Genomic DNA, 16,365 nt, shown 5'->3' on the forward strand with positions numbered 1-16,365 from the left:
CTGCCATAAATTAACAATAGGGGATAGGCTTTATTTTACTGTGGGTTTCTTGATATCCATGAAACCCATCTAAGGTCAACACAAATTGCTAGGGAGGGGAGTGGGAGGCAAAAAGCAGGTGGGGAGGTGGGGGTGAAAGGGAAAACGTGACGTTTTAAATCCAAAGGAAATTACAATATCTCAGTTTTCTCTCATTCCAACAGGAATTTATTAAATATTTTGGTTTAAAAAAACCACCAAAGACTGTTTTTTAAATGTCTGCTTTTTACTGTCTTTATGTTCCTAAAATAGGAAATGCTATTATGATGATAGTGTATTTCAACTGCTAATTGGTATGCGGTATGATGCAATACACATTTTGAAGCTGAATGCAATTTTAAAACACTGGAGCATCTGATTCAATAAGGAACATTAAAAGACACATTTCCATTAGGGTTTTTTTTTCTGAAATTTGAGTAATTCTTGGGGAACATTTCCATGCAGATGAAATGCATGCTTTTTAGAGGGAAAAAATGTTCTCAGAAAGCGTGTAGCCAGTTCTACTTATTGAGGTTCACTAGCTTTACACCAGCCTTGGTATTCAAGGCACAATCTCACAGAGTGCAGGGTAGGCCAGGGAGGCCAGGAAGGTGTCCCACCAGTCCCAGCACCCCTGTGCTCCTGGCTCAGCTGCCAGCACCACATGTGCCCCATCACTCCCTACCTAAGCAGACTTCTGAACATTTTAAAAAACCTATTCCCCTACCTTGGTGAAGGTCAGGCAATCCTTGTCTTGATCTTTATCCTTTATTTCAAAGTCATAAAGTGCTTTGCCCTGAGGTGGAGCTTGTGGGAGGGGCTTGATGCACTGGATGTAGCTGGCGGGGAAGAAGCCGTGGTTGCCATTGAGCTCCCCGTGGTACCAGTTCTCATCCACCTTGCGCCGCAGGATGATGATGTCCCCCTTGTTAAACTTGAGGTCACCAGGCTCCTTTCCCTCATATGTGTACAGGGCTTTGCCATAGGGAAGCTGAGAAACACTCTGGGGAAACAAAACAAACACCTTTAAGCAATCTCCAGCCAGCACCAATATCATTCTTAGAGTCGTTTAGCTGGAAGCAAACTGAGCAGCCATGGTCATTTACCAAATGACCCCAATGACTGCAGCAGACTGCCACATAATGCTATATGCTGGACCTCAGGAAAACTAGGATGCAGGGGATGATAAGCCTGAGAAAGTAGGTGTGTTACATCAGAGCAGGCACTGTCCATCTCATGTAGCTCAGCTGAAACCTGCAGTACCCTCTTACACCACCAAGCATCGCTTAATTTGCAAAATATCCTATGTAAGCAGAACTATATGTTTAAACAACTAAACTTGGATGTGTCAAAAGGCAAAATATTAGACATTTTGACCTTCAGGGTTGCTTTGGTTTCTGAAGCTCAGAAGAGAGACAAAACAATACATGCTTGATGATTCACAGGGTTATAAAAGCTGGTAAATTGGTAATTTTTCATTGCATTTGTTTGAGCATTTCCAAACATTTTTGAATTTGAAGCCTTTTGTTTAGCTTTTGATTCTGTAACCAAATACTTTTATTTCTTTCAAAATCCCCAAATCTCATGCTGCTCACTGAGGGCTACTGTAAACAGTTGTAATATTCTTTGTTGCTTATGAATTAATGTCCTTGCGGAAAAGTGGAGTAGGCAGAATGCCCCAAATCTTTCTTTTAGAACTAAAAAGAGCTCTGAAGCTTTCACTGTCATTAAAAAAATAAACAAACTTACTAAAAAATCATGGCCCATGAGAAAAAAAAAAAGCCTAAAAAGTTCATTGTTAGGTATGATAAAAGAGTGAAACCTATTTGATGGAAGCCACTTGAGTATGAAGAATTCTTCCCAGAGTTCATTTTGTCCCAGTGAAAGGTAGATTATCTCAGCCAGGCTGGGATTGCATGGACAATGTTTTGGTGGAAGTACTGGTTTATGCAGCCCCCGTCCTCCCCATCTACTTGCTCTTCTTCTTGCTGAGTCCCACAGAGCAGGGGGTAACTGTGTTGGACACAGCCTCCTGCTGCTTTGGTCCTAGAACAGTTCTTTAACCCATCCTGGAGTGCAAAAGGTGTATTGCTGTATTATCCTATACCATTTTTCATTTTATTCAATTTGAACTAAGACTCAGCTTGCAAATATATAGCAGCACATAACACAAGGGATGTTAGAGGGGTCCTTAAAAATCAACCTTCTGTAAGAAGGTTTCTGGGTTTTGTTTTCCAGAGTTGTATTTACAAAAATGACACAGTTTTCTTTGCATACACATGCCTTCGAGTAGTCTGTTCCCTGCTGTGCATCATGCTTGTCAATGGGCTGTCCTATAGGGACAATGAAAATGTAAAGCTATATTTAATAAAACACCCTGGTATTCCCCCAGGTGTTTCTAATGCCTGCACTTCTGGATGACATTCCTGTGCCTAAAATAACACTCAGACGCATTCCCCAGAGGGAAGGTGGAGTGGCCTGACAGAAACATTGCACTTCCAGAAAATGAGAAGCTGGGAGGACTTTTCATGGTTAAAGCCACAAGCAGAGGCATTTTTCAATTCCGATGGGTGCATTAAACGGACCTGCTCTGGTGGGGTGGGTTTAATGCTCTTCCACCTGCATCTTTCAGCAGAAGGAGAAGCAGAGCCCTGCCTGCACTGCCTGCACTGCCGGCCGGTGCCTCCACCGCTCCTGGGCACCAGATGGCCACTGCAGCAGGCACACACCATCACACTGATCAAAGAGCAACTTTCTTCAATGCACCTTCACACACAGGCGTTAACTTACTCATTTTTATTAGGAAAGGCTTTAGTAGCTGTGCAGGTCTTGGAATGCTGTGTGAAATGTTTTTGCCTACAGCCCACACTGAAGGAGACCAGCAAGAGGCACAGCTCTTCAGGGCATGATCCATGTTGTCTGGAGGGGGATTTAATTTCTTTCAGATGTGTCCCCAGTTCTAACTTTTCTCATTAGCAATTTGCAGTTCCTCTGCAAGTCCTCTGTATTCTTCTGGATTTTGCTGTATCTGAATGGAGCTACCCACTTAAAGACCAGTTATTTTGGAAGCTCCTTCAAACATAACTAAAAAAGCATACAATCAACAGCCAGCTAACAAAGCATCAAACAGTCTCTGCCAAATCAGTGGCAGCATCCTACTGATATTTTTTCTCTCTGCCAGGATGGTTATTTCCCTTGAAAGCAAAGTGTTGCCCCCCTACACAGCATTTTCAAGCTTAAGCATACAATACCATCAAACTCCTTAGGTAAGGCATAGATTGCATTACTCATTTGAAACTAGGAAAAATCCTCCACACTAAGCTGAAAGACTACAGAGCCTTGTAGCAATTTAGAAATAAAAGAACCGTTACTTTAATTCATGCTGGGAGAAGACAATTTATCAAAGGAAGAGTAAGACTTCTGCCAGGTGCACACTGCTGATCCAGAAACTTGCCTGGCAAACATGCTCTGTATCACTCACCCTAGACGGGACCTTCCTATTCCCAAGATCTTTGTAGCAATTCAAGGTCAGATCACTTCCTTTACTTTTTAGCCAATTTCTCTTCCCAAGCCTCATTTTACTGTGTAAAAAGGCAACAGAGTAGCCCCCAGTGCTACAGGAAAGAAAGTAGATTTTACTCCATTTCACACTTCGTCGATGAAATTCTTATGCAATACATGCTGGGCTTTTATTGATAATTAATTGGTCTGGCTAGAAGATGATTCAGGTCCCTGTTTTTAACTTCAACTGATGTAAATTAAGACTTTTAAGAAAACCAAATCAACTGCAAGACATAAATTTGAAATCTGGCATTGTTTTATTTGGAGACCTTAATGTGGGAATTTGCAGTTTAGGTGCTTGTGTTCCTCTTCTATTTCATGGGCTTATCTGTGGGCCATCTAAGAACTGTCCTACACAGTGAAGATCTGGGCAACTGACAGTGGGAAGGACTTCTAAAACAAACTGCTCCAATTATCAGCTACAGCTTTTCTAATTCTGAATCAAGGCTTTTCAACTAAAAACTCTGTAGAGCCAGTTTTAAGGTGGCTACTTCCTCTATTCTAAAGCTTTAAGTGTCTGCTGAAATCAACCAAAGAGAGAAATTTAATATCACAATTACAATAAAAAAAAAACCCAAACAAAACAAAACCCAAAAAACCCAAAATACCCTCAACCAACAAACCAACCAACCCCAAACATTCAAGATAAACTCTTGAAGCTTCTTTGATTATATATTCTGGCCAAAAGATCTAGCTTTCAGTGGACTTTTCATGGTCACATTATATTAATGATTCCTAAGAAGCATATTTTTTGAAGTTTCTCTTTCTTGTTCCTATTTTTGGTTAATTCATAAGTGAGAAGCAGATCAGATTCAGAAAGTTCCTCTGAACTACATCTGAGAGGAGGGAGCATTAAGCATCTTTTAGATATAGAATAAGAACGATCTCTGCTGCTGTTTGCTAGTTGTAATGTGGTTCTTAGAAATCTTCCTCTGATCTTGATTATCTTCCTCACTGGCAATCTTTGTGCAGACAGTTCTGGCCTATGCACTCCCTTCTTCTTCACTTGACTTTCCCAACTCAAAGGAAAAGAGGTTGGCCAGGACTGATGTCTGACTGACATTCAAACTCCCCAAGCCCTGCTGATGAGCATGGCCTTCCCATTTTATGTTCAAAACCTCAGCTCATGCCCCGTCCTATTTCCCCTCAGGTCTTTGCTCCATGCAGCAGCATTTCAGCCAGAAATCATCACCTTCAGAGTGCCCAGGTGGTCTTTCCTACAAAAGCTTCTAATCTAAACCAGGATATAAAGTAGCATCCCAGAGATGAGACTTAAGCAAAGCAGAGACAGGCAAGGTTCAGGGGAGGCAAAGCACATAGAACTGTTTCTCCAGCAACTGCAGGAGGCTCACACCTTCCTCTTGCTCCCTGCTTCAGCAGAGCAAAACCTCCTTACCCTTCCTGTGCCCATTCCATGCATGAGCACTGCCACAGCAACTGCTGGTGGACAACACTGAGCCTCTGCACTGCACCCTCAGCATGCACTTCATCCCCTGCTCCACCATCTAAGTCCCTGCTCATCCATAGAGCCTCATCTTGGCATCTTCTGCCTCACTATGTCCATGGAGAGGAACTCCCTTTCCAAGCCTGGCCCCAGCAGCATCGTGCTGCTCCTCTCCCCGTGCCACTCAGCCTCACAATGGCCACTCCTGCATCCAGGCACCAATGTGGTGGCAGCCTGGCTGTCCTGTGAGGAGCTCAGCAGAGACCACCACCCCACTGCCTTCCTCCAAGTCAGCTCTTGACCTGTGCTTCACTGTGAGGAGCCCCTGCCATCAACCCCCTCCCCAGCTGCCATGAAATCCGGTCGGGCACAATGCAGGTGGCTGCAAAATTAAACAGCCTCGATATCTGACTGCATCAAGCAGTTGATTTGCCCTGCTGGTTTATTGTGAGGCTAACTGGCACTTGGCTATGATGTGTATTAAATTTCAAAACTCTGTGTGGGTGTGTATAGAAATAAAAAAAATTAAGAAAGGAAGAAAGGAAGGGATGAAGTCACAGTCAATGGCAACAGCCAGTTTCTTTTTCCTGCCACTAAATCCATGCTGGCACGATGCTGAATACTGCCAAAGGTTTCTTTTCTATTTCAGCAATCAATACTGACGTGAAAGCCTGAAGCGTTAATATGCTGAAAATCCCCCTTGCAGAAGACTCAATGATATGTTGGCAACTCAATCATTCTGCATTTGTGTTTCAGCAATGTCAAATAGCAGCAGTTAAGCAGAAACCTGCTGGCAAATTGACAAATAACAGCCATGAAGCAATTAACTGGCAAAGCTGGAGCATTCTTCATTATGTATCCTGAAGAACAAAAGGAATGGGAAAAAACCCAAACATGCTTGCTTCCAATAAATTCTCCCAGTAGAAAGCTTAGTAGAATGTGAGCTGCCCAGATAGAGCAGGTCTTCAGTTTTCAAAAGTTACAGAAAATAAACTCTTTCCCTCTGTGCTCAAAAGCAATGCAGGCTCCAACAGGGGTCAGAGCCTGCCAACTTCTGCATGCAGGACTTGGTGGAGGAGGTCACTACTTCAAAAAATTGTCTAATGCTTGCCCAAAGTGCTATGCAGGTGCCTATAAAACAAGAAATTAAAAATAAAATAAATAGGGCAAGGCATCCAGCTACTAAACCCAGACAGAATTGCTATGATCCAACCCTTCTCTCAAACTAAGCCTGTGTTTAGATCCTTGAAAGCCTAGAAACCTCTTGAGGCTCCAGCTATGGCTCCTCTCTACAACAGCAAAGCAGGAGATTGTTTTTCTGCAGTGTGAAAGCCACGTTAATGCTGAAGGGTAATTTCTCTTCCCAAGCTCTTGCCTTGTGCAGCTCAAACTGTGCAAAAACCTCAACCTCACTGCTTCAAGGGGTTCCCTTGCACATGGAAATCCCCCACAAGAGGCAGGTGTGATTCTGCCTGCCCCATGGGGCAGCAGCATCACCTGACCCCTATGTCAGGGGTGAAAGAATCAAAGAATTGGAGAAATGCAAAAGGTGGAGGAGTATTTAACTCCTCTTTCCCTTTGCTCCGTGAGTTTTGATCATCTGAGCTAGAGGTGAAGCAGGAGGGGATAAAGCCAAACAACCTCAGAACACACTGCTGGAACAGCCTGATAGGGACAATAATTTTTTTTAAAAGTCTGTAAGAAGTCACTTCAGCAAAATACACTGGCATGTTGCTTGTTGCAGTCCTTCAAAATTCTCCAAGATCTTTCTCCATACCCCCCATACTCCAAATATATTTCTCAAGAGTCTGTTCCTCTGCATGAATGTATATGCATTTATCTCTTTCATCAAGCACTATCAAGTGTAAACATCCAAAGTAAATTCAAAGTGGATAAAGAAGAAAAGGAAAAAGTAATGAAAAGTAATTAAAAGCATACACATCTCAGTGGTAAAATACAGTTAAACACAAGCTATTAGTATAAAGCATAAATAATAATTAAAACACATACTGCTAATTTTTTGCTCCATTACTCTGAAGCATCACACATTACTCTGAATTTCCCAGTCTACACAAGCAAAGATTCAGCAGCGACAGTTTGGACTGAATTTACGTTTTCCAACTGGTAGGAAACTCCCCACAAGCAGGCTGGGTAGCACTTCAGCATATGGTTTCCTGACACCCATAAGAGCTCTGCAGAAATCCCAGCAGCTATGCTGGAGAGGACAAGGGCTGTGTGATGGAGCACCCATCCGCAGGACTGCTGAGGAGGAGATGGGCTACTCCACTCCCTATAACTACCCTATTACTGGGATCTTGGCATCCAAAACTCCCATTCAAATCAGCTGAGAGCAATTTCAATCATGAGCCTGCTCAGATCCCTTTAGGACACAGAAGTGGAAGGCAGTCTGGCACAACGGGCAGCTCCATTGTGGTGGCAGTGACAGCCGTGTCAGCCAGACTTGGCAGGGCAGCAGGGACTGTGCACTGCCTGCTTGCTCCTCGCTGCCCTGCCCACTGCACTCCCTCTCAGTTTAACACCTTTCCTGAGCTACACCTTTCATCTAAACTAAAACACGTTGCTCAGTCAGCCCTAGGAAGCAGGAGAGAGCACTTGTATATGCAGCAAGCTAAAGAAACAAGGGGTCAAGGCAAACTTTAGCCAGTGCAGTTAAACCAAAAAATGTATACTACCACCAGATCTGTGACCCGCAGAGTTTTTAGTGGCTTTTGTCCTCAAGAGGAATTCTCAGGGTGACAGATCATGAATCATCATCATATCTTACAGCAAAAACTCTCAGAAGTGCTTTGTCTTCTGTGTAAGATGGTTTGTCTTATGTGCAGTGATTCAGAAGTACAGGCCACCTGTCTGACATATCTCAACAGTGACACTGCAGCATTTGCTTTCACAGAAAGCTGATTACAGGAAAATTAATCAAAGAGAATCTAAATTTGCAGAAAGAAGCAAAGACAAAACCCACTTATATGCTGTTAGTCAGCTCTGCATGACAGATCAGTAAAAGCCCGAAAAGTCACACTTTGCATGTACAACTTTTTTGAAATCAACTTTAAGAATAAAAGTATTTGAGATGACAATAGAAACAGCACCATGGAGAATGAAAACTGAGTGTAATCGTTTATATACTCTGGAGAGTGGCATGTTTATTGATAGTGCCATATAGGTATTAATTAATCACAATAAAAATTAAAGTTCTTAAGTAAAGATTTGCTGTTTTATTTGACAAAATGGTTAACTAATATTTAGGCCCTGACCCTTGCTGATGGTGCTGCAGATAGGCTGCAGCCCTTGTGACACCTGAAGACAGATGCATGGCTCCCACCTGGAGTAGAAGGGAAAATGCTTTTCCAAAACTAAAAGGTCTGGGAATGTCTCTTCACATTTGCAAGAGGTAGCCTTTATACATGGAGAGGAAGTGTCCAAACAGATTAGGAGCCTATCTGCCATTTCCAGAGATGACTTCTGCAATTAGCATGAGGTACCGGGGGAATTGCTCAACAGATGGAGCATGAAGGCAGGCAGGTACAGCATCATTCTCGAACATCACCATTGCTCTCCAATGAACAGGGAACAACAGTGCTCACCACCCCAGAACAGCACAGGATGGTGTTCATCCTCTTCAGCAATGGGCCAATGGAGCACAAACTGATCTTCCAAGAGAACAGTGTCTGACAAAGTTATTTTGTAGTTTATCTGGCAAATAGGCACAACTTGCATTTCACCTTATAAGGTCCATATTTGTACATAGCAAGATTAAAGCATGTTTCAAAGTTTCTCCTAGCAAATGCAGTTGATGCATACAGCCCAACTGAGAAAAAAAACCAGCAGGCTTTCCACTGCACATCTTTTCACATAGGTCTGTCTGGGATTCTCCACTTTATCAATATTAGAGCTGAGTTAGTTTTACAGTCCAACGCCATTTCTCTTAGAAAGATTCACAACTTGAATGGAAGAGCGCATCTGATCTCATAATTGCAGCTAACAGCTTCATGTCCTCTGCACAGCTCACATTGCTTCAGCCCCTCACTCACTATCTATCAATATTTACACATTCAAAGATCTCTATTTCTTAGTAACCTGTTGTTTAAGTCAAGTATTTTCAAACTACATGCTCTCCTATTAAACAACACGTGATATTCAGGGTCAGACTGGATTTCCAGCAGTGAGTTCACAGCTATGGCTGCCCAGAGAATCAGTGCGTAACACCAGCCAGCTGTTTAACCATGTCAGTGCAAAGTCCCTCCAGTTCTGCAAAACCCCAATGCTTCCAAACTCTCTGCTCTTTCATAAGTGATACAGAGAGCACACTGCTGGAATTGCAGGTCAGTTTCTGGTTTCATTTGAACCACTTTAATTCTGTTGATCTTGATGAAGTGTTGTGGATGTAAAGAAAATTCCTACCTGGTATAAAGGTTTACCTTACAAGTAATCTTCTGTGAAACAAAGCTGAATGTCTGGAGTTTCTACTGAGGAGAATATTTAGTGATGTGCTGGCCACAGCCTTCACAAAAGCTAGGTATGTTCTAAGAATCTTTCCTTCACTTTTCAGGCAGAAAACATTCACTGGATCCTAAGGACCAAATATGACGCTGATAATCCTGTGCAGGGATCTCAGTGAAAGGATTGTCTGCTGTGCACAGACACTTCAGAGCAGAAGCTGGTCTACAAAACATCCCAACCAATAGCTGACACAAATTCTAACCCAAGTATGCAGTGTGGCTTCCTGAGAAACCATCAGACAAAATATGCCTCAGCTGACTGCCTCACAAGGGCAAGAGACACCAAACACTTCCTGAGCTTCAGGAACCAGTGGTGGGTTAACACGGAAAAAACAACAAATAACAGAAGAAAAAAAATTCCAGCGCAACTCTACTAAGCAAACTGACAGCCATGTGCTATTTGAGCAGTTCGAAAAGGAAAGACAGCACAACTGGCTACATTTAGCCTGCCAGAGCCACCAACAGAGACAAATCAAATAAGAGCTCCCTTGAAGCTGCAAAGAAACACAAAAAACCTCCTTATATTCAAGGCACTGCAACATTATATCTTTAAAGTTGCCTTGTGCACTCAATTCAAATTGTCTTAAAACCTTTAAATAAACATGAAATCTTTCATTGATTACCCCCCAGATGACACCACTTTGGTCAGAATGATGACCCAGTTTTCCCAGCCCCCTGACAGGAACAGTCCTTGCTTGCTTTTTAATAAAAGAGATGAGTTAAAAGTCAGTTCCCTGTGCAATTTTGAGAAACTGAAGTTTTTTCAGGCTTCTTCACTTCCACAATGGCAGCATTTACAGCTCTGGAATTTTCCACAATTCCTTATGCTGTAGGTCACAGCAAGAAAAAGAAGAACACTTTGGGGAAAATACAAGAAGTATTGCATAAAAGCCCATAACATGAATCTCTGCTGCAACTGCTTCATTTGATCTTTCCTGGTGGAAGCTGACGAAGCACGGGATAGCTTACATTTTCCAGCAGTGTCTTTGTAACTCTGCTAGCCAGCCCAATACCTCTGGTTTACTTTCCAGCCTTTCCACATCTTTCTTTTTGGCTCTTTGCCTTGTGACTCAAGTGTTTCCTAAGCAGAAACCCTCTCCCACCCCAGAAAGGACTTTATGGTCCAGTCCTGCTACAACTCATCAGAGCTGGGTTTCCTCCTGACAGAGACCAGGCAGGTCCCAGCCCAGAGGTCCTACTCCCAGACCCGACATTTTTGGCACTTTTCTATTGCAATTTTTTCCCTCTCAGCGGGACCACAGGGAGAAGAGAGGGGTAAGGAAGGGCTTGGAGGTGAAGCTGCCCCAAAAATGGAGTGGGCAGCTGTTATTTACCATCTGGCAAAGCTCCCAGAGCTCAACAGAGGGAGCCCCACTCCGGTGAATCTTGCCGGCATTGCTACCTGTAGAGAAGAGACTTCATTATTTCTTTTCTTTTCTTTTTTTTTTTTTTTTTTAATAAATAAATTCACACCAGGAAAATCTTTGTCCTCTCTTTCTTCCTCTCTTCCCACAAATGTTAACTTAAAGATTACACAAAAGTTTCTTCCATAATTTCAACCACCGAGAATCAGGAAAACTGGCACCTGAAACATCACAAGCCACTTTGGCAGCCTCAGCTCACAGGCTGCAGCACCCAAAGAAAACAATCTAGAAAAATTTAAAAATTAAGGATTTTTAAAATTAGCTTTCTGAGGTGACACAGTTGGGGATTACTTCTCTGTATGGACATCTGCCTTTACTGAGGAGCTGAGGAGTCTCTGAGGCAGTCAGAGTATTGCAAGGCCTGAAGAGTGAAACCGGGATGGTTTTTTACAGGGGATTAAGCAGGGTCACTGCCAGGGTTTCCAAGGAGTATGGGAGAGGCAGTATAAGATAAAAGACTATTAAGGCCCTCTGATATGGGAATGGAATGGAAAGTGCCCACCCAAAGAACCTGCCTGTGGTGTCAGGGTGGCCTGTAAACTGAAATGGATAAACGGGTGAAGGATGGGAAGCCAGCCTTGATTTTTATCTCTGATGAAGGGGAGGATCTGATATTCCTATTTAAACCCAACTTTGCAAAAAATCAGATCTAATTTATTTATACAGCTTTTACTTTTTGCTTTCTGATAAATAAATGTGGTGCCTAGGAAGCATCTATTTCTGTTGTATCTTTTCCACTGCATGCGACCACAGAGCAGATTCCTGTGCTACAAAACTGAAAATATATCCTCTGCTTTCCACTTGTCCAAAGTTTTCATAAGACAGCTTTAACAAATGTACTCTAAGAGAACTTTCTGATGTGGTATTCACAGTTTCATAAATACTGTATTACCTGAACTGTGCCTTCCCTGAACTGACAGGGCGTTTGATAAATGCACCGTGGACTGCATACACAGAGGAGCTAAAGAACATGTTTCCTTGGTAGCTCAGTTGTAAACTTCAATAGGTGGATAAATTCCCATGTCACTAGAGAATATTTACAACTGAACCTTATTTATCAGCAGCGTGCCCTTACCAACAGCCCACACAAATCCTGTTATACAAAAATGGCTATGGCTCTTTTCTCATAGTTAAATGAAAATCACAGAGGTTTCTTTTGCACCAGGACAGGTTTTATAGCCAGTGAGAAGAAATTGCATTAGGAGATGCTAATGTTGAAATATTCTTGGCTCAAAACGTCAGTGTGAGAGGAGCTGGCTCATCCACATTGGCACTGTGTGAGCAGCCGCCTCGTCCCCTTGCTGTTGGAGAACTTCTCAAGTGAGAGCCCATCTGGACTATCCATCCTCTCATTGTCTGAAGAAATGTACATGATGACCCACTTGCCAGGAATTTAGAGAGATTATTTCCCCTCTGTTTGCTGTGATTAGCAATATGAAAATATCTGCTATGCAGTAAAAATGAAAAATTTGTGCTTTTTAAAATCACAGCATTTCAGCCCTGTTTATCAGAAGTATCCCCGTGGTTGTTATTCTCCCTCAAAGAGGAAGAGAGTTCTTATTTTTCAGAATCCCTGCCCACTTTTTGGTGGGACTGCAGGTTCCCTGACATCCCCCACCCTGCCTCCACTTTGTTCTCCTACCCAGATCCCGTGCCCTGAAATGATTCATTAGCTGCAATTTCCTGACACACGCTTTCTTCATGCAGATGATTAGGAGTTGCTTTCAGGGCTCAGTCCTGCTGACAGGACAGGCTGGCACCTCCCTGCAGGTCAGCCAGCTGGCTGCCAGGAGGGCTTTAATCAGCTCTGACTTTGACGTGTGCTGGGCACGCTGGGCAGGGGTGCCCACTGTGCTGAGGAGGTCAGAGAGCACCTTGCACTCCAGTGCTGCCAGTCCTCATCTCCTCTGGGCTGGAAAAGGCCTCTCCACTGCTGTGCTGGGCTCCCATTAGGAACAGTTCAGCTCCTGCCCTGCATGCAGCAATCCCCTGTGCAGTTTGATGTTCGGGAGCAATAGCAGTAGGAGCAGACAAGGAAAACATCAAGGAAGATACAAGGCTTCGTAATGCAAATCATGCTTTTATATCATTCTCCCAAATCCCCTTTGGGGAGAGGAAAGTTGATTATCTACAGAATATGGGTCAAATTTATGCCTTAAGGATCTTTCAGCGCTTTGGCTGCTTGCTGACATAGTATGGGGTTCCTCACTGCCTTTTCAGGTTAATGCTTTCAAAGCGCTGTCCCTGGGCATCATCATCATAATCATCATCATCATCATCATCCTCAATTTCATAATATTACTAAAAAAATTAATTTCCTGCACCCACTCCCAGGAGTTTCTCTCATGCTGAACTTAATTGATGCTTCCTCCTGCACTCTGAGGAATGATTAAAATGAATGCTGCACATGTTAGGAAGCACCTTGGATTTCAAACTCTGCATGGTTTCTAATTAAAGAGACACACAGAGGATGCTTGTGCTACATTTCACTCCTCTCTAAGGCTATTATTATTACATACATTTCAGCAGTAGTCAAAAGAGTCTCCTCTACCTCACATAATAGGATCCTGATTTAGACTGGATAATCACCAGTCGTTGATCTGGGTGAAAAATGTCTTTAGGAAAGGGAAAAGAAAAGGCTTGTGCTGTAACCAGCCCTCTGGCAGAGAGATTGATATTAATGACAGAAGTGTTTGAATTTCTGGCTAACCTAGAGCATATAGTATCCAATGTTAAGCACTGGCTAATGAAGTACAATAAATAAAAAACTAAAAACCAGCTAGAAAACCCTCATCACAATCAGGGGTGCCTGATGTTCAGAGATTTTGGAGGAAAAAAGCACAGGTACATGAGTGTCAGCACTATTCCCACAATTCCCTACCTACCTTCTCCCTCCCAGTTTTGTGGTGTCCCTTTGTCTTGGTGAGAAATATTTGATTCCTGGACAAAACTGCTTGACTTCAGGTACAATTTTTGAGATGCTGGTGACCTTTACCTACCTCAGGAAATCTCAGGATCCAAGTGCCAGGGGGGAAACAACCAGTACTGAAATCTTGCCCCGGTTAGACATCTGCATCATCAGCACCTGCATTTGACATCAACAGGGCTGCAAACAAAGCTAATACCCCCAATTTTCTGTGAGAAGATATGGGGCTGTAAAGCTCAGAGGGGAAAATATTTCACATAGATGTGTTATTGATACAAAGTCAGCTCATAAACCCTATCTTGCCAAGCTGTGCAGTCATTTTGAAAACTGCAGCTACACCTTGCTAGATGCAATGACCTTTCTGTTTTCCAAGGCCAGCTTCTGACTTTGCTTACATGAATGTAAATAAATCAAGTGCTCTCCCACTGCTCATAATGACAGTATTCCTGATTGTCACTGTTGTGGCAGCACACTCAAGTTCTGTGGCAAATGACACCACGGGAAATGCCATGATAGCAATCCTATGCTGCATTGCATGCATGTTTTACCACCAAGTAATACTTAAAATATGGGATCCAGTTGCTTTTCCAATGTCTTGTGAAATGCTACAGGTTATAAATAATTCAAACTAATAATAACAGGATGTTTGGGCATTTGTTTTTCAGGTTTAAGTAACTGTCTAACTTGGTGAAATAAACCGCTTTTACTCATATAGTTTTCTCTGCTGATAAGGGAATTATTTCCAGTTAGGCACTCTGCATATTAGCAATAGAAAAAGACTTAACAAACTTAACAACAAAGCAAAATAATGCAATGTATATATTTTTATTACTTACTCATCTCTGTATGGTTTCAAATCCCTTCAGAATGGAATTGAACCCCTGTGCCTCTACCTTGGGTTAATGCTACAATCACAGGCATATTGTATGAAACAGGCTTCTTCTCTGTCCTTGTTATAAAACGAAAAAGTATTTTGCTTTTCAAAGATAGGTTTTAGACACAACTTTGGGAAAGGATTAGGGTATATCTCACAAAAGGAGGAAGAGACTTTGGCCCCTGAGAGGGGCAGAAGACATATAACACTTCCCTAGCAGCTAAACCATCACACCAACTTTACCTCTCCCTCTCTTCAGCTAGCACCTCAGGCTCCCAGCCTGCCCTAACTCTTCCCACTGGAATTAGGCCCCTATTTCAGGACAGCGACTCTGGTACGGAAGCGAGACATCTGCAAAACACAGGTGAAGTATGAAGTTCAGTGTTGCTTGGAAAAAATATAAAGATACTCTGAAAAAGACTACATCTTGTATTTCCATGACATCAAAACCAATTCAGCTTTGTTTCTCTGCTCATTATGCTTAATTATTCCATCATGCTGCCTTCAAAAAGCTATTCATAGTTATGTGTGCCATATGATCTCAGCACATCTGAAGTCCAAGGGTCTGCAAGTGCATTTTGTGAAATAGCAGTGAATGCTCTGTGGTCAAGTCATCTCTCTAAACTGCTGGAGAAAGCTGCAACTCCCTGGACTCTCTCAGCAGCGGGACCTAGAAGAAAGACTTTGAGAAAGAAGTGGCCAAGTGTGCAATTTTATGATATGTGAGCCTATCTTCAGGCAGATCCTTGCTGGTTAGTGTGTCTGCGGATTTAGCTCCCCAAGCTGCCTCCTCTGGCTGTGAGATGAGGACAATGTGCTGCTGCACAAGGAGTGCAGTGGGACTTCACACCTAAATGGAAGGGCCCAGAAGGGAACTAGAACCTCCTTTTAGAGCAGCAGCCTCCAAATGGGCCCCATAGGCTCATCACTACCCTAAACACACAGTTTCAGTACAACAGTAAGTGATAGCTCCAAGTCTAAGAAAACACACTGGATCTTTCACTTGAGCAGATGGGAATTACCATGCTATATTTCAAAGGATGGGAATTTAATTTCCATATCATGCAAGTGCTTTCTTTTCACCACCTTATCCCCCTGCCTGCCAGAATCTCAACTAAGGAATTGTCCATATCCTCGTTTGAATGTTTCTATGGATTTAGAACTTGAAAGATTCTATCTGTGCTCAGAAATTATGTATAAGTCCATTACAGCACAACAACAATTCAGGTGTAATTGCCTAGCAATGGAGGCTGGAACAAAGCAAGTATGAGCAAATTCAGAATCTGAGCAAATATAAGAAAAGTCAAGTTATAATGGAGAGAAACCCCTTTGAGGCTGCTGGACTCCCACACGGCCTCTGAGTCTAATCCTCTGCAATCAACAAGAAATGTTGTAATAGATTTATTTCTCAGGTTCTCAGCCACTTTTTTTCTATGGGCTGCACTTCAACACAGGCAGCAAAGCACCTTCAAATCCCTCTCATGAACACCAAGCAGGAATGACCAGAACCTGCAACTTTCACATGGTAAATGAAGACTGCAGGACATAGCAGAAGCAATGTCGAGGTCCTGCTCCTGATAAAGAAGGGAGCTCAGAGAATT

At 42.7% G+C, this 16,365-nt stretch overlaps 1 protein-coding gene across 1 annotated transcript in view; it reads right to left on the reverse strand.

Moving 5' to 3' along the window:
* The window catches only part of SH3RF3 (SH3 domain containing ring finger 3), a 248,050-nt gene that overhangs the window by 92,164 nt on the left and 139,521 nt on the right, over positions 1–16,365 (reverse strand). The window contains exon 2 of the mRNA XM_030957484.1: positions 746–1,021. Coding sequence (XP_030813344.1) covers positions 746–1,021 — 276 coding nt within the window. The remainder of the gene's footprint in view (positions 1–745; positions 1,022–16,365) is intronic.

This window comes from Camarhynchus parvulus, chromosome 1 (genome assembly GCF_901933205.1).
Source record: "Camarhynchus parvulus chromosome 1, STF_HiC, whole genome shotgun sequence".
NCBI lineage: Eukaryota > Metazoa > Chordata > Aves > Passeriformes > Thraupidae > Camarhynchus > Camarhynchus parvulus.